A 19,043-nucleotide genomic window follows, 5' to 3' on the forward strand; every position below is an offset into this window, starting at 1 on the left:
AAACAGTATATATTTTCATCAAGCACATGTGATGTACATTTTTATTTGACGGATAAAAATTTTTAAGTCATCTTTACAATGAAGTTTTTCCATGAAGTTCTAAAGTCATGGAATAGGCAATTCTTGATTTTCTAGAAAAATTGCATCCATACATTATTCCATTGTGGGCCATAACTGCCACTGGTAACTTCCAAAGATCAAGATTAAACTCAATTTCTCCCCAACCTGTTGATTTTAGTATTCTATGATATTTGATGATTCATCATCGATGAAGCTTAAGATTAAAGACTTTGAAGGTGGGTCAACAGAAAGCAACTTACCATTGGAGACATATATGATAATTGGAGAGGAGCTTCTTGATCCAAAAGCACGAAATCAAAATATATGTAGGTTTGTGTAATGTCAAACTTTCTTGGATGTTCCATAAGAAACATCCGTATCCAGATCGATTTATCAATCTTTGAGTTGATTAATCCCCATAAAATATACATGTATTGAATATATATTTAGGGTTTTAACATTGAGTTAGTGAAATTGAAAATCTAAGGTTTGATTAGTGAGCTCAAAACAAATGGTACAATTTACATGAAAATTTCTTATGGAGGTAGATATGGTGTAGTTTTCCTTCATTTATATATACAGACCACATTTTCCCCCAGTTTATCTCAGCGCAGTAGATATTTGGACCATGATAGATTGAGGTTTCAACATAAGGAGAAAAGATCCTGTAGCTTTAAATGTTAAATTATAGGGGTTATATCACGGTGTGGCCCGAACTTTTTCGAAAATTCGAGTTACAGCCCTTACTTTTTTTTTACCGCGACACAGCCCGAAGTCCCATTTGGTCCGCAGCCTGTGACGTGGAGTCTACGTGGCTGCCAGGTGGAGTTCCGGCGGAGTCCACCTAGGCGGAATCCACGTGGCAGCCGCGTGGATTCCACGTCACTGCGCGATTTGAAGAAAGAAAGATTTTAGCCCGCCCAATGTGAGTCACCCGGGAGAGAGCTGAGAAAGGCGACGAAGGAGAAGGAGACGGTGGAGAAGGAGGAAGAAAGGGCGCGAGGGAGAAGGGGCTTCGCTGATCAACGCGTCGTTGGCGCGGAATCGTTGCGAGCACGCCCTCGCCTCGCCCTCCTCGATCGGCTGAAGCGGCCGCCCTACTCTGTCGCGTCGACGGTCCTCACCTACAACACCGTCTTCAACGCCTGCTCTCGCCACGGAGGTGCCCTGGGATAAAGAGGAGATGGGCGAGCTAAATTCATGCTCTTCCATACCCATTCGTTCATTTGCGCTTGCTGTTCTAGGGTTCATTGAAATTTGATCTTCAATTCTTCTTCCTCGCCGATTCTTTTTTGCTTTGGGAAGAACACTGACTTCCGATAATGATGTCAAAGTGGCATCATCTGTTGATAATTTTGTTAGTAGCAGCGAAGAACCTAGAGAAATTTCAGAAATGACAAGGACATCATCTGACGAATCTGATCCCAAAGAGGGCAATGCTCCCCAACAAGATAAGGAGATCTATGACCAAGATAACTCAAATGTTGGCCAAGATAACTTGGAGGTGGATCAGGGGAAAAAAGAAAGCGTCTGGAAAGGGAAGGATAATGATCATGCGTTTGAGCCGGTGGATACTTCAGGCACCAATAAGATACATGACCATAAAAGTGACAGAATGCCTGAGCAATTGCTTGAACAGCTTGACGAGGTTCGTTTATCTCTTTCCGTTTGTTGGCATTGGAATTTGAATGATTAAATGAATTCATGGATGATTCTAAAATGAACTTTAAATTGTATTTAAAATGCTGTTATTCGATTCTAGATTCAAAGCCAAATACTTTGGAAAATTGGCTTTGATTCACAAGAATCACTAGCATAGTTTTCTAACATTGTTTAGCACAGAATAAGAAACATTTTATCCAACGTATTGACTTTGATGAATTTGAGCCTTTTGCTGCTAAACAATGATTTTTCTTGTTGTCAGGCACAGTTTCTGGTAAAAAGTGCAGTCTCTACTGGTCAATCAAAAGAAGCAAGACTAGCAAGGGTGAGTTGGCTGTGTACTCTTAACCTTTTATTGACTTGTTTCTTGTTTTCCCTTGTACATTTCTAGACTAAATCCAAAAATTTTCATTTGTTGGTTGAGTGTGTGTCCTCTACTTTTGATATCTTCTGTGCATAATATAATGCCAATGCCACCCGGCATGGAACATTGCTGAAAAAATATCTTCAGTCTCAGCTCAGTTCTTTCTTTTATCTTCAGCATATTATTTTCCTATCCTCTTCCCCAAATTTTCGCACCTTATTTTAGGAGCCAGCCCTTCGTTTTTACGTTCTGACCATAGTTATTTCCATTTATTTTATTCATTTAACGTCACAATGTCAGTCTTCTCACCTTGATGTCCTAACTAATGCTTGGAAACAGGTTTGTGCCGGGCTATCATCTCGGCTTCAGGAGTACAAGGCTGAGAATGCTCAATTGGAAGAACTCCTCATGAGAGAGGTAGATTCTTCAACGATGGATTTGCTTCCATACTTGCGCAAATGTAGATTCTTCAAATAACTTATTTTTACTTTTTTATCTGCTGTTTATCAGCGAGGACGCAGTAGTTCATATGAAGCTTCCATCAAACAGCTAGAACAAGATTTATTATTGGCCCAAATGGAAATGAGTAAAGTGGAGTCAAGTATTGGTGATGCGCTGACCGCTAAAAATGCAGAAATCGAGAAGCTTGTTGGTTCTATAGACGCTTTCAAGAAACAAGCATCAACAGCAGAAGGAAAACTTGTGTCCTTACAGGTTTCCTGTCTTTACTCTTTTTCCTTTGTAGCTTATGAATTACATTTTAAGACGGCTCCACCATCCAAGAGACATCTATACTTTTTCTGTCAACTGCCTCCACAGGGTTTTGTGGAGCACTTTTGAATGAACTTTTCCCCATATTAAATATGAACCTCGGATGCAACATATGGACTCACTTGATAGAGTGCTCCTTGATATTAAACTAACTCCACTCTTAGATTACACTAGTGTCTCCCTTTGTAGGATTGTTCTTTAGCTTTGGCTCAATTGATTGAAACAATTATCGTTCATTTTAGTGTGTTCTTCTAATAATTCATGTAATGATTGGAAAAGATCTCATTTGCAGAACTTCCCATTTTGAACCAGGCAAATATGGATGCTTTAATGAGAGGTCGTGAACTTAGTGAGACAAGGGTGATATAGGTAGTTCACTGCCTCTATTATTTTTTAAACTATACTTGAGACTAACGATATTTTTTGAACTGCAAAATATTCTTTGACTCTTCTGTTCGTCATATTTCTCGTCTTCTCTTTCTTCTCTGACAATCTTATTTTATTCGCCAGGCGCTTCGTGAAGAGCTCGCTGCAGCTGAGCGCAGAGCAGAAGAAGAGAGGATAGCGCATAATGCCACCAAGATGGTCTAAGCAGCATCTATGAGAATGTCTTCTGTTCACTTCTTTGTTTCTGTTTCTTGGTTTAATTTTACACATTTTATTTTTGAAGGCAGCCGTAGAAAGAGAAGTTGAATTGGAACACAGAGCTGTGGAGGCCTCAAATGCACTTGTAAGAATGCAGGTACGTCGTTCTGATATTCCATTTGAAGGTATCTAGGTGTATGTGCTGATGAAGTGGCCACCGCTCTTGTATAATGTGAATTCTCTTTGGGTCATTCTGACCATTTTGCTCTGCGCATTCAAAATTCTTCCACGTCTCAATGTTTCTCTAGTGTGCCCATTGTAACTAGTAAGCAGTTAAGTTGACATAATAATTGATATTACAAGTTTCGAGAATGCCTAATATAAATATGCATTATAATATCTGTGATTATTGTGGTGCTTTACAGCCAGGTTATGCATATATGATCAATTATAATAAATTTACTTAAATTAAAACAATACAGAAAGATTTCTGATATGATCCCGGCCCCTCCATGTTATTTACGTCTTTTGTCCGTAGGCTAATACTCAATAAATACATGTAGCCCCTCAATGAAGAACATGCATGTGATGCATTCATTGGGTCTGATTCAGCTAGAAGAAGGGGGGGGAGGGGGAAGAATAAGCAGGAGAGATTGTGTAGAGGGCTGGCCAATATGGGAGAGGCTCCATATGCATGGGCCTAGTCAATACCGCAGAAGCTTCCTAGGAAGTATTCAGGCGTTGATACGGACCTGCACTGCCATTGTACCAACTGTGTTTAACTCGTCTCAGTCTCTATCTATCCATATGTAGGGCTTCCTTTTCTTCAAGTACTTCCTTCTTCACTAAAGACCTGTATCGTGGTCGCTATCAGTTCTTGTGTACCTTATGATAAAATAAGCCAGTTGTGTGTCTTTATGAGTTGATTGAAGAGGTTATTTTTAATTGGGTTAGAGCTTTCTCATTTGTCTCTGAATTTGTCTATTTTGGCCTGCCAATCCTACTACTGACTGATCAATTTTCAGAGGTCTGCAGATGAAAGCATATCAAAGGCAATGGATTTGGAACACAAAGTTGCTCTTCTTGAGGTTGGATGCCCTTTTTTTTCTCTTCATTTTTTGATGTAGCACCTTTCATGTGGGTTTGAACCTCCAGTGAACTCCATTGGCTATTTCAGGTAGAATGTGGATCTCTAAATCAAGAGCTTCAGGACATGGAAGCCAGGATGCGGCGTGGTCTGAAGAAGTCGTCGGAGGAAGCAAATCAAATTCTGCAGGTAAACAAAGCAAGCGTCTTCTTTTCTGTTTAGCTGGATAATGCACGTGATTAAACCTTTCACTTTTTTTGTGCGGGAAGATTTGGACAGAAGCATCACTTTTTTCACTTTCTCTTGGTAGATCTGTGCCTTTTCTCTTGCGGTCGTCATGGATTTAGGCTGCTTCAGGATTCAATTTCTTGCTTCTTTAATTGGTGGGTCTCTTTGCAGAGCAGATTCTTGTGAGGATTGAATCGTTGACCCCCCGGTTCCCTCTTGGCCTATGCTGCAAGATCTAATGGAAAGAAACAAGAACACGACGAATCTATTAGCCGCCGGACGGAAGAAGGTTTTTCTTGCCCCAATTCCCTTTCATGTTGCTTTTTCATTGTCCCAAGCATCAGTTTCTTGCTCTTTACGGATATTTCATGCTATTTTTCTCATTTTTTATCCTCATTTCTATTCAGTTGCAGCAATATAGGCAAAAGAAAGATCATAAATCTCCCATGGTTTGTCGAGCACCTTTGAAGATGTTGTTGCTAGAAATTACCTTGAGGAACGCCAAGCCCTCCAGAAGAAAGCAGAATCAATCAAAAAAGGAGAAACACCTCAGAATAACTTCTCCTGCCTTTCTCAGACGTAGGAGACTGAGTTCCCCACAGCCGGGCTGCATTCTGTGCTAGGTGAGACGAACAACTATATTGCACCATGTGTTTATTATTAATAAACAGCATTTCAATAAAGTTAAACATTATTCTTGATTGGCAATTTGAATTTAAAATATGTTCTTGCTGGGTGAGAGCAGGGGACGGTGAAGGAGGCATTGAAATAACGGGGAGCATGCAGCTTATCAGCTTATCAGAGAGCTAATGACGGGGAGCATGCAGCTCGACCATGCCTGGAGGTTGACCCAGCACGGACCGGAGGTGGCCCGGAGGTGGACTGCTTGGCTCGACCCTTCCCGCCCCCTTTGATGTGCCCCGGGCGTTCAATGAGGCCATATCAATTTTGCCGACATCTCGCAAGCATGATGGATCACTTGTATCGAATTGTGAGTGAGGACGTATCATTTTCGCAGACTTGTGAATTATATTCTGTTCTGTGACTCAATTTTGAGGTCGCGAGGAACATAATGAAATATGTTTTATTGGAAGACAATTTCTTGGTTTATTGGAGAATACGTACTATAAGTAGGCATGACACTGGCCGATTTAGTTCGTAAGAACCTATTGTTTTACTGTGAAAACATGGGCCACGACGAAGAAGAAGGGCGAACAGGAAGGACGAATAAGTACCGAAATGCATGGATTAATCAACGGCGATTCAGAAAGATGAACATGAACGAGAATTCTGTGGAATTGGATAACAAAGTTTGTATCATCAACCGAGAACTGAATCCTGTTCTACAAATGTTTGTTTAGGGCGAGCGATTAATAAGCTTGAGCACGTTGTGTTTCATAGCCGAATTGCAACTTCACCGGCGATGGTCTTCGACAATTGGCAGATATGTAGCTTCCTGAGATCCCTGCATGATTAGTGAAACAAGTTAATTGGTTAACATTTGGAAAAAAATGATGACACATGTAAACAAAGTTAGACATAAAATTGTAACTTTACCTGGCCTCCAGCTTCCATTTTTGGTTGGGTACATGTCTTCCGATTATGCCCAACTTGGTGGCAGAGGGAGCACGTCATGTGCAGGCCTCTCCTCGACAATCTATGTACTGTGGGTTCTTTCTCAGCGACGTCAATCCTCCTCTTCAGCTTGGGCCTTCCAGGTTGTCTCCTCACAAGAGGAGGGAATACATAGCTCCCATCAACTTCACTCCATAGGTTTTTGCCATTCATTGGCGGGATACCATAAGTGTCAGCTAGTTGGTATACGTCTTTCTTGAACCATTCACTGACAAAAATGACAGGGTCCTCCTTGACCCAATGAATGCAACATATAGCATGGGCGCATGGAATGCCCCTTAACTCCCAATATCTGTAACTACATGTTCTGTGAAGTACATCGACCACAAACCTGCTTCCCAAGTCTGTGACCTCGAATTGATACTTCCCTGCATGCCTAAGAGTGCATCTCCTGGACTTCTTCTTGTTCTCTTCGACCACCTCCCTTATCCGAGGGCATAACGTATCAGTTCTATTTGAAAATAACTCCCTTTTTTTTGCTACCCTCGGCATTATTGCACCTCTGACTTCCTCCAGCATGTCGATGATTGGCTTAGACCTGGCCTACATGATGTAGTTGTTGAAGCACTCGCAAATGTTGTTGTCGATCACCTCACACCTTCTGTCCTCATTAATGTACGCCCTACAAAACTTCTTTATACCTATATCTTGGAAGTCTTGCGTGGCTTGTGGGTTCACACTGCTCATCTCCCTCATCAGCCGTTGGAAATCTTCGTGCGTGGTGGCCTTCGCAGCTTTCCAGAATAAGTTCTTCAAAAATGTCGTGGAATGTCCTTTCTTCTTCCAATTCGCGTAGATATGCCGAGCACAATTCCTATGCTCCGCATTGGGCAATAAGGAGGACACTGCGTTCTCCAGTCCCTGCACAATGTTAGACGGTACGCATCTATTAATGTACTACACGTGTCTAACAGTAAGCAATAAGAGTCCAAAGAAATAAATTAAGTACCTTCTACTGATCGCTAATAATCGTCCAGCCATTTCCGTCCACCATTCCTAGATCATTCATCAGTAGCTGAATAAACCACGTCCACGAAGATTGATTTTCACCTTCAACTACCGCCCAGGCGATGGGGAACATTTGATTATTCCCGTCCTTGCCGACAGCACTCAATAGTTGGCCTTTCAGTTCGGTCTTCAAAAAACATCCGTCCATTCCAATGACTCGTCTATAGCCTTCAAGGAACCCTCTTGCTATCGAATCGAAACATATGTAGAGCCTCTTAAACCTAACCAAGGAATCTGGGGTCGCTCTATCGAGAACCAGCTCAAAAGTACCACGCCTATTTACCCTCTTTAACTCGGCAACATATGCGGGAAGCATGTGGTAATGGTCGTCCAATGTTCCTAGAAGCTTCGTGCATGCCTCGGCTCTGGCTCTATAGCATGTTTGTTTTGAAACAGTGATTCCGAACAGATCATTTATTTCCCGCATCATATCTGTCACCTTCATATCCAAATTCATTCAAATTTTCTCCAAGAAGTGTTTCGCAACCCAGTGATAATCAGCTTGGCTATTCCTCGGCGTCCTGCTGCACATATGAGTATCATTAAGCGTTTTCCCTTGCAGACGACCTCCACTTTCCGGTCACCGGACCTCAGAAAAGTGATGTTGAATCTGTTCCAAATAGCGTGGTCCTTCACAGCTGCCCTAAATTGCGACGCCGATTCAAACTTCATAACCACTTGAAATATAAAACTCTCATTGGGGCATCTCGGATCATACGTATTGCCCCTGTATCTGTACGTTCGATTTTCATCATCGTCATCGGTACCATCGGGGGTTAACATATCATCCTCTGAATTGTCATACTCGCTATGATCTACCAATTCGTCATTCCATTCCTCACTGGAATATTCGTCTGGTGCACTTAAATACACGTCACTTTCCTCAACTTCCTTACAGATATCATATTCTGAGTCATCATCGCTATTATACTCAAAACCGAACACCTTGCACTCGCCATCATCGCCCTGTTAAGTGACGGATGGTAAATAGTAATAGAACATGCATTAACACCATAAATTTTCGTCATGCAGGTTTTATAAAAGATTATACAACCAACAGACATATTTATACCTCTGTAGAGAGTTCAACGCCAAAAAAAGTACATTACCAATTTTAAAAATAATTTGAATCATCAACGCGAAGAGGGTTAGTATTGCGATGTGCAAATATATCTCAAATAACATTGGAAATAATTAAAAATTAAAATTATAAGACGTGCAGGACAAATAGAGATAATAAAATCTTACATTACTTGAATCCAAGCGTCCACTGTCGAAGAAGAGAAGAACGCCTAAAAGTGCAAAAAATAGATGACTATGATGAGAAGAGGACAACTCTTCATATTTTTCATAACAGAAAGCAAAACAAATTCAAAATAAATTAAATAGGGATCACACTTCTTGTTCTCACCAATAAGTATGAGAAAGAAACACCATATCCTCCGTGATCAATAGAGAAACACCAACATCTTTGTCATAAAAATAATCTTATTCATCCAAGAGATATAAAGAGAGAGAGAGAGAGAGAGAATAATGATACACATAATAAGAGAGAATTGCACGAGTGAACTCAAAACATTTATACCAAGCGAGAGAAAGGAAATGCGGGAGAGATAACTTATACGAATGCAAGAGAGAGAACGACACAAATTTAAAAAATAAACATGGTAAGATGAAAAGAAGAGAGAAAGTTAACTTTTACACCGAGTCAAAAAACGCAGCTCACCGTAAACATCATTTATGGCAGAGAGGAACTGAAATTTTGAAATGCCATTGTATGAGATGTTTAAACTGATAGAGAAAGTTACATGAGTGGAGTGTGAAAGTTCTACATGAAGACAAAAGTAACAGTCATAAATAATCTTCAATGAAGAGAGAGAGAGAGACTAAAATTATCCAAATGTCATTGAACAAGATGTCAAAACTGATAGAGAAATTTAAGCGAATGTAGTCTGCAAGTTTTACACGGAGACAAAAAACAACAGCCCAAGCGAATCTTCATTTAAGAGAGAAACTGCAATTTCCCAATGTCTTGTTAATCAAAAGAGCAGCTCAAGGAAATATTCCTTTGAGAGAGAAAGAGATCGTAAAATTTTCAACTGTCATTAAACAAGATGTGAAAAATGAGAGAAAGCTGCAAGAATGGAGTCTGAAAGTTTTACATAGAGACAACCAAACAGCCCAAGGTAGTCTTCATTAAAGGGAGAGAGACTGCACAGCTTTCCAAATGTTACTGAACAGAATGCTAAAAATTAATAGCAGCCCTGGGTAATCTTTATTTAAGAGAGGGACAGAGATAAGAACTTTCAAAAGTCATTGAACAAGATCTTAAAATTGACAGAGAAAGTTACATATGGGCTTCAAGAGAAAGAGAGAAGATCATCGGTATTTTGAGAAGCAGTAATGCATGTCCATCTGGAGAGAGAGAGAAAGAAACCCACATGTAGCTAAAGAATGCGGTAAACCATGAAATCTAGAGGGAGACACAGAAAGTTACATGAATCGAAGAGAGAGCAATAAAATATGGGCTTCAAGATAAAGATAGAAGATCATCGGTATTTTGAGAAGCAGTAATGTATGTCCATCTAGAGAGAGAGAGAGAGAAAGCAACCCACACGTAGCTAAAAAAGCAATAAACCATGAAATCTAGAGAGAGATAGAGAAAGTTACGCATAGCTAAAAAAGCAGTAAACCCTACCTCGTGGAACTCCCGTAGCCAGGAAGAAGCTCGCAACGATTCCCGTAGCCAAGAAGAAGCCCCTTCTCCCTCGCGCCCTTTCTTCCTCCTTCTCCACCGTCTCCTTCTCCTTCGTCGCCTTTCTCAGCTCTCTCCCGGGTGACTCACATTGGGCGGGCTAAAATCTTTCTTTCTTCAAATTGCGCAGTGACGTGGAATCCACGCGGCTGCCACGTGGATTCCGCCTAGGTGGACTCCGCCGGAACTCCACCTGGCAGCCACGTAGACTCCACGTCACAGGCTGCGGACCAAATGGGACTTCGGGCTGTGTCGCGGCAAAAAAAAAGTAAGGGCTGTAACTCGAATTTTTGAAAAAGTTCGGGCCACACCGTGATATAACCCCTAAATTATATAAGGAATTTTCATTTTGCAGCCTATCATGTTGCTTAATTGAAAATTAGTCCCAATCAAGTCTCCCTTTTTTAATTTTTTTCTTTATTGAAATGATGCTAGGTAAGATGTAGATAACTCGGAGGTAAAAGTTGAAAGCCATTTCAGACGTCTTCATGCATCGATGTGGGAGTGTAAAGAAATAGTTTTCCTTTTATGAATCAGTTTTCTAAGTTCCCATTTGGAAACCAGGTGGACTCTCTGGAAATATTTTAAAATCAAATTCACTAAGAAGATATCTAAATATCTTCTGAGTTGAAACTTCAAGATAATAACGCTTGAGCAAGCCCTCTTAAACTTTAGATTCCCCCACCTAACACAACTGTTTTCAAGCATGTCTAACGATCCCAGACAGATCTGCAAGTGGCCTCACTGCCGGAGACCATCCAAGAAGGTTTGGTAGAAAAAAGTTAGGTGGCAAAGAGTAGGTCCAATGTGTGGCTCTCCCACGTCCTTATTTAACCTCACCTGTTTTTCTGCAGTAGTATAAGAACTAATTTATCCTGCCACTTTCCTTTGTCCACACACAGAGAAAGAGAGAGAGAGCGAGATAGAGAGTGTGTGAAAGAGAAAGAGAGAGAGAGAGAGAGAGAGAGAGAGAGAGAGAGAGAGAGAGAGAGAGAGACAGAGAGAGAGAGAGACAGAGAGAGACAGAGACAGAGACAGAGAGAGAGAGAGAGAGAGTGCGAGGGAGAGAGATAGAGAGAGGGAGAGAGCGAGCGAGAGAGAGAGAGAGAGAGAGAGAGAGAGAGACAGAGACACAGAGAGAGAGAGAGAGAGAGAGAGAGAGATGACAGGAGAAGAGGTGAAGGTTCTGGGGACGTGGGGGAGCCCCTACGCAATGAGGCCGAGGATAGCGCTGAACTTGAAGAAGGTGCACTACGAGTTCATCCCGGAGACGATGTTCCCCAAGAGCGAGCTCCTCCTCAAGTGCAACCCTGTGAACAAGCAGATCCCAGTCCTACTACACAAAGGCGTTCCCGTCTGCGAGTCTCTCGTCATTCTCGAATACATCGACGAGACGTGGAATTCCGGCCCTTCTCTCCTCCCTTCCGACCCCTTCTCTCGCTCTCTCGCTCGTTTCTGGGCCGCTTATCTCGACCAAAAGGTACCCTCCAATTTACCCTCTCTACCCACAACGCTTTGCTTGATCTTTCTCTTCGGCGATTGCAGTGGTATCCGCAGTTACGAGAGATACGCGCGGCGAGCTCGGAAGAAGAACGAGCGGCGTCGGCGGAGAAGATTCACGTAGGAATGAAGCTGATGGAGGAGGCCTTCAAGACGTGCAGCGAGGGAGGGAAGTGGTTTGGTGGAGACTCGCTGGGCTACTTGGATATCGCCTTGGGTTGCTTTCTCGCTTGGATACGCGTCACGGAAGAGATATTCGGATTGACGATACTTGACGAAACTAAGTGCCCGCAGTTATCTGCGTGGGCTGTTCGTTTCTGCGCAGAGGAGGCTGTGAAGGAAGTCATGCCGGAGACGGATAAGTTGGCGGAGTTCGCCAAAGGGCTGATCGCCAGACAGAAGGCTGCGTTGGGTGCTAAGTAGAGGAGAACAGCTTAAACAGAGAGACCCATGAAGCCCTTCTCTTCTTTCTCCAGCCCCCTCTATATTCATGGGTTCTTCTTAGTTTCTTTGTCTTGGAGAACTAGCTGTTAGTTTATGTTTTTGAAATAACCTTGTTGAGCAATATCTTTGTCAAGAGATGTAAATGATATCCCTGTCATCTCATTATAGTAGGTCTTTAGAAGAAGTTACCTTCTGATGACACTGCAGATGACAAGTTTGATCTCTTCTGAGATCAATGTCCACAGAGGATGAGCACACAGAGCAAGAACTCCTTCCTGTTCAAGAAAGGAATACAAAGTGATCTTTCATCCATTAGGTTCCGAAGGAATATTTATAGTGTCTTAAATCCGGAATAAAGGTAAAAACATTAAGCTTTTACCCGTTCTTAACATGTCCTACTTTCCTTAAAATGAGTCTCGACTTCCAGGCCTGGCCGGCTCGACCTGCCTAATTCTCGCTACTTTTTTTTACGAAGCAGTTTTGATCTGCAGATTAATATCTGAATGGAACTTCCTCTGGAGTGTAAAATGTTGGATAGTGAATGTCGCGTTTAATATTTGTGGACGAGAGTGTTTGATTAATTTTTTGATCGCTATATAGTTTTTTATATAAACATGTAAAAATTGCATGTTACTTAGGAATCGTTTATAGATCCCCATTAATGTGACTAATTTATGCTAATGATGGGATAATGACATTTCAAAATAATTATGGTTATGCAAAAAATTAAATGCATCGAGGTTAAGTCTATCTTAATTCCAATGATGACATCAATTAAGATAAACCAAAACAAATTAATTGTGTCCTCTTCGTATAAATAGGGGTAGCTCCTGGGCTACAAGGATGTTGACTTTTTTCCTGGGGATCCTACTGCCAGAGAAACTTCAGATACTCATCATGACTTCTCTCTAAGGCGCCACCTCAAGATTCTTCTACATTCATATTGACTTCTCTCTAAGACGCCATGGAATGAGGTATATTTTACATTCATGTCTAGTATGTTCATCCTTAAGAAACACTGCAAGTTTCTTTCAGATCTAACAGTCAATTCATAGAATCCATATTCTCTTCTCTGGAGAAGAAGATGCAGGTACCTTGGGATTGTTCTGGTCTAACCAAATTTTAGCTAGACCAAACCATGACCGTCATCGAGCTGATTATAATAGCAGAAACCTGGAGAGAAACATAATTTATATTTATGTATATAATCTTTCAGAATCTCTCTTTATTTGTCATCTTAGTTCTCTCATGCCAATCACTTTGTCTCTCATTCTCAGTTCTCTGGCTCGTCTTCCTCATCTGTCCAAAGATGGAGAGAAACAAGGATAAAAAAATGACTACAAGGTAGGAATTTTTATTTTCAAAAAAAAACTGACATCAAGTGCATGAAGTTTGGCGAAGGGAAAAATCTAGCACAACTACATGAGCCCAACAAACTGCCTACATCCCACTATCTGGCTCATAACAGCCCAAATCACCGAAAGTTAACTGCCCAATAAACATGATGCTCAATCTCCATCAGAAAATGACAAGCTTTTCTAAATATCAGCCTACATGGGGACATGCCAATGGGTCCCTTGTAGGTCGTTCTATAATCCGGCAGCACATTAGGTAGTGGGTCACTCTAATCTTTACCATGTGGCCATATTTTTTTTAAGGATCTTCTTGATTTCCAAATTGGTAACTTCAACCTGGTCATTGGCTTGGGGACGGGAAGGAGTTGTCATGTTGTGTTGAACCTCATACTTTTTAAGGAGAGACCTGAAATTTGAGTTGTCAAAATCCGATTCACAATCACTTATGATCGCTCTAGGACACCCAAATCAGGAGAGTATATTCTGATTTTGTGATCATTTGTCTGTGTGGAAATCGCCTCAACCCACTTAGACACATAATCCACAACCATAAAATATATTCATGCACATTAGATGGTGGCAATGATCCCATAAAATCTATGGTCATAAATCAAATATTTCATTTTCAATTATGTTTTTGTGCTGAGAATGTGAAGCCTACCACAAAATACCAAAGAGAATCAAACCTCATCACTCTGACCAAGGGATGTGAATGTAGTTCCTTAGAAAACTGGAATCATATTGATAAGAATGCATTGATTATAGGAATCACAATCAATGAGTTAAGTGAAGCTAGAATCTTTTTGGAAAGACCCTTCTTAGCAAGTGACAAAGCGATGGCTGACTGTGAAAAAAGGAGAAGTGGAATTAAAACTGGGAAATGAGAAAGTTATTATGATGATATCACTAATTCCTTTAATACCAGAAATAGGCCAGACAATGGCAGATTTATAATTCATAAGGATGGTCAGAAATTTATTTTCCTCATGCCAAGATAACGATGATGATATGATAACAAGAAGCTGATGAGTTACTCCTAGGAATGCATATTTGAACGTGGTTGGCAATGGTTTCAAGTCATTCTTTGAATCAATAGAACACACATTATGGTCAAAATTGAAACCACCTTTCAAATCATGAGATGAGGAACAAAGCATCAAGTACAAGTCATCATTAGAACCAACCAACAAAAATATTCTCACAATATTTTTCTACGCATTTCATCAACCTAAACATATTGATTTCTACTTTTTTCATCCCCAGCTTTCAATTAAACAATCAATTTTTCCCAATTTTTACTTGCCCTAGTTGTGGCTAAGATAGGTCAGCCTAACATGATAGGGGCATTCCTAAGATCTCCAGTTACCTTCATGTCGGCCACTATTAAGTCAACTGGAAAATGACAATGTTCAATCTTTACTACTACTTCCAACAATCCATAATGTTACCTAATAGATCCATCCGCTAATTGAACTTCAAGAAAGATGGGTTCTAACTCTCAAAATTCAAATTTATCATACAAGACCTTATTAAATATGAATGCTTGCTCCTAAATCAAGCAGTGATTTGGAGAAAATCATTTCCCCAAAATCACACTTGATGAAATAAGCTCCGAGGTCCCCACATTTTTCAGGAAGGTTTTTAAAAATAAACCTCACATTTTCAGATAATTGAATACTTTTCTTGTTTCTACTAGATGTGCACAAAATTTTCAAACAATTAGCTTATAAGCGAATATGTTGAATTGCTTCAGTCGGAGGAATTTTAATATAACCTTCTAGAAAATTTGAAGAGGATGCTTATGATAAGCACTAGGTTAACCTTAGAAATTTTGAAAGCATCAGGAGATGGAATAATTGGCATATAATCTTTCAGATCAGGTTCTTTCCTATATCTTCTATATCCTGATGATATGATTATGTTTACTCTAGCTTTTAAGAAATATCAGGAAGCAATTTACCATTTCTCAAATTAGAAATTGCATCCAGAGTTTCATGATGAGTTTCAACTGAGATAGGAATATCAATAAAATGTAAATTTCTTGGATTAATTTCAGCGTGAGCTGAGAGTCAACATTGGATTAATTTGTTCAATTTTTGGGGAGCCAGTTTCGTCCACTTTAGATTTTTTTTTATAGTCTATTCTCACTGCTTGTCCTTATCTTATTCTCTCCATCTACGTATTGAACTTTTCTTTCATTCTCAACATTTGAGCATGCATTTTTTCCCATTTTGTCTAATTTTTCCTGAACACTCCTGTATAGCTCATCATAAAATGGGTTAGTTTTGGATACGAAGGAGTTTTGTGAGCCCTATGGATAGGATTTCCTTTGTTCTTGCTTTCAAATTATAAATACCATTAAAAATAATAAAAATCATAAAATTTAGAATACTGAAATAAAAATAAATTTAATCATTTTAGGTTTGATAACACACATATATAATCAATTAAATACAAATAAACATGTAAATATGGTCATATAAAACTACTAAAATGTGTAATATCACCCAGCCATCATCTTATCTCCCATCGACCAGAACCCCCCCCCCCCCACAAAGATCACTTTGAACTGTATGCATGTTTTTTTAGTCAAACAACCGCTACTGCTTCTATCATTACTTTTTGACATCTACTATGTTTTACCACCTCTGCGCAACATCTGTATGCTATTCTAACAAGCAACCACCTCTAGTTCCATGTTTTCAATGGTTACATGTTATTCTCGCATGCAAAAACCATTACCACTGCTACCGCCTCCACACAACTACCTCTCTTGCAATGGTTGCACATAAGTCCTACCTGCAATTTTCAGTGGAGATTTTTTTTCTTTTTTAGTCTAAAATGAATAAAAAAAAGTTTATACTTTTTTACTCTAAAATTATTTTCATTTTTGGCCACACTTTCAAATTTTAAAAGATGATAAATTAGGGATAAAAATGTGAAAAAAGTGCTCCCAAGAGGACTGGCAAGAGAAGGACCCATTGAGGGTGAGCATCCAAATAAATCGGTCATGAGAGATCCCTATTGTAGTACTCAAAGCATGTGATAAAATATATGGTGGGAGACCATGCTTCTCCCAATGGTGGCGTGTGCTGCCTATGAGTAGCTGCGCCACGGTCAATCACAATCGATGAGGGGTAAAAAAAGGGGTGGTGGTCTAAAGGTTAATCAACAAGCCATGTATCATACCACACGCAAATCGCGCCCTAGCCGACATGCCAACATGCGACATTGGCTATCTCTAGCCAATGTTGCTGCCAAGTCCGCCATCTACTATGATCTCAGATGTCGGACATTTGACAGGCCCACTCACCGTATTTTGTTTAGATGAAACTCCCCAATGGGAACTGAGTGGTACGCATATGCCACACAACCTTCTTTTAAAGCATTTCTTGGACGTTCTAAGGGTATCTAATCCCTAGACCACCCTCGTCCATCGGCTAACAAGTTTTCTAACGTAAACTGAAGGAAATGGGAATACCTCTAGATGGTGCACGCCATCAAGGATCGTCAAAGATGTCGTCCAAGCCACCCGCCGTTGTCGTTGAGGACTGGATGAAAGAAATGCTCGATTATCCCATTTTATTTTCATTGTTTTCCTAGTCGTGTCTCATTTTTTCTTCACGTTCATACCGTTTTCTTAGCATGGCAATGCGCTCGTGTTTGTGTTTTCATCTCAAAGTGAAGGGATCCTTAGTCTTTTGGATCCCCTTCATTGCCCCTTGTCTTGTCCTTTTTCTTCTTGTTTTATTTTGTTTTATTTTATCCCTTTTACCTTGTAATGAGGAAGCCCATTATATAAGGGCCCCCTTAATGGACCCTTTTCTTCCCCCCCCCCCTTGACCAAATTTGGGGGCCCATTGGCCTCTCCCCTTTATAAGGGAAGAGAGGGCAACCTAGACAATTCAAACCAGGAAGAAGAAAGAAATGGAATATCCTGTTTTTCTATCTTGGTCTCCCTTCCTCGCTCAAGAGAAGAACACAGAGGAAGAAAGAAGAGGAAGCAGAAGGGAAGAAACGGTGGCAATTGGGGGTCTGGAACGCTTTCCCCTACCCCACAATTTTGTTTTGATCGTGAGAGCCACCGTCCTTCTTGGGCGACCAAATCTCACGGTCAAAACCTCCTTTCATGCATGGAAGAACACCTGCGGCTGCCACCAATGCCAAAAACAGTCAATTGCCATTGCACCGGTGGGTGATTCGCTAATTCCAGCGATAGCTACTGCTGAGGCGACCAAACTCACCCCGCACAGTCATACTGGCTGCTCCGACCACCACAAACGACGTTGATCAAAATTATTGATCGTCACTCTGCCGTGGGGGTCTATCGTGGTGATTTGCTGAGCGACGGACCTTCCCGACAAGATCCCACCGGACCCAATTGGCCATTCGACTGGCTAGGCCACGCTAAGTCTGACAGGTCCGACTATCCACCGAATTGATCGAAGCTTTGCAGGCACTGACTGACTGGTCGAGAGAAGAGTCAACCAAACTGATTGAGAGAAGAGTCAACCAAACTGATTGAGAGAAGAGATGACCCGCCTTTCGGCCTGGTATTCGACCAAGCTGATCAAAGCTCTGCAGGCGTCGACCGAACCAGTCGAGAGAAGATTCGACCCACCTTTCAGGCGGGTATTCATTCAAACTGACTGAAGCCTGCATAGTCATTAAACCAAACTGATCGATCAGGACAAGGCCTAGGACCCCACTCCGGCGCCCACTTTCGACCACCACCTGGGGTCATGCGAGGGGGGGGAGGTCATCTTGCGTGTTGTCGATGTGCCGAGCTGCAGCTCGCGTCGCCTGGCTGAATTTGCCCACGCCAGTTCCCCATAGGGATGCACCCAGAATTCAGCATTACGCTTGAGCCAGTTTATCTCGGCCCCGACCGTGATTCCTCTTCCTCCAACCTTTACGTATAGCTCCGACATCCTCATTTGCTCGTCAAGCCACCGTCTACTCTCCGACGTCTCTCTGTTCCACCCGCTCTGAATCGTCACCGACTGTCGAAAAATTCTGCACCTCGAGCCACGCCGACAAGGTACGCTGTCCTCTCCCGTCGCTCGTTTAACCACCGCGCTCGAGCTAGGTAGGTGAGAGAGGCTTTGATAGAAAACTACGACATTTGAGTGTCTTACCGGTAAGGACGAGACTATCCGTTACGTACGAGCCCAACAGATTGATTTCGTTCGGCCGTAGAGGCCTTCGTCACTCTGATGAGGTTTGAGAGGCCACTGTCGCTGTCACCCGGCGACCCCGTCCAAGCTTGGAGCTCGGCGCCCCCCACGAGTTCAACCCTACACGTACGACACATGGGACATTCATTTGCGCATCGTAGCTCCATCAACCCGTTTGGGTTCATCCGTCGGACGACAACGCCATCGACATTCGATACCATCATCTTTTATCGGCACTGAGCCATCATACTCGGTGTCGACCGGACGACATCCTCGACGACGTCCAACATCACCTCTGGATATAATCTAATGACAACTTATTTCTGATAGTCCTGGTGTTGGCATGTTTTGACCCATTTTTTTTAGGCATCAGCAAACTCAATTAGAAATCACACCTTTCGCAACATATGTG

General features: G+C 41.5%; 3 protein-coding genes across 4 annotated transcripts; all 3 read left to right on the forward strand.

Annotated features, from left to right (window-relative positions):
- Positions 1 to 1,453: 1,453 nt before the first annotated feature.
- On the forward strand, positions 1,454 to 3,182 carry LOC144704465 (golgin-84-like). The gene is made up of 5 exons (XM_078576905.1): positions 1,454 to 1,708; positions 1,985 to 2,047; positions 2,426 to 2,503; positions 2,597 to 2,800; positions 3,150 to 3,182. The coding sequence occupies exons 1-5, from the start codon at positions 1,454 to 1,456 to the stop codon at positions 3,162 to 3,164; spliced, it is 615 nt and encodes a 204-aa protein (XP_078433031.1). The 3' UTR covers positions 3,165 to 3,182.
- A 163-nt stretch (positions 3,183 to 3,345) lies between these two features.
- On the forward strand, positions 3,346 to 5,319 carry LOC144704582 (golgin-84-like). Of its 2 annotated transcripts, none has more exons than XR_013581850.1 (4): positions 3,346 to 3,442; positions 3,528 to 3,599; positions 4,478 to 4,530; positions 4,620 to 5,319. XR_013581850.1 is itself a non-coding variant. In XM_078577046.1 (4 exons), the coding sequence occupies exons 1-4, from the start codon at positions 3,440 to 3,442 to the stop codon at positions 4,749 to 4,751; spliced, it is 270 nt and encodes an 89-aa protein (XP_078433172.1). In that variant the 5' UTR covers positions 3,346 to 3,439; the 3' UTR covers positions 4,752 to 5,319. The 2 variants fall into 2 exon arrangements, 1 of the variants encoding a protein (XP_078433172.1); XM_078577046.1 differs by having other exon boundaries at positions 4,468 to 4,530.
- Positions 5,320 to 11,057: 5,738 nt separating this feature from the next.
- LOC144704658 (glutathione S-transferase U17-like) lies at positions 11,058 to 12,242 on the forward strand. The gene is made up of 2 exons (XM_078577145.1): positions 11,058 to 11,635; positions 11,701 to 12,242. Exons 1-2 carry the CDS (start codon positions 11,318 to 11,320, stop codon positions 12,076 to 12,078), a joined length of 696 nt encoding a protein of 231 aa, XP_078433271.1. The 5' UTR covers positions 11,058 to 11,317; the 3' UTR covers positions 12,079 to 12,242.
- Positions 12,243 to 19,043: the final 6,801 nt, after the last annotated feature.

The sequence above is a fragment of the Wolffia australiana genome, chromosome 6 (assembly GCF_029677425.1).
Source record: "Wolffia australiana isolate 7733 chromosome 6, ASM2967742v1".
NCBI lineage: Eukaryota > Viridiplantae > Streptophyta > Magnoliopsida > Alismatales > Araceae > Wolffia > Wolffia australiana.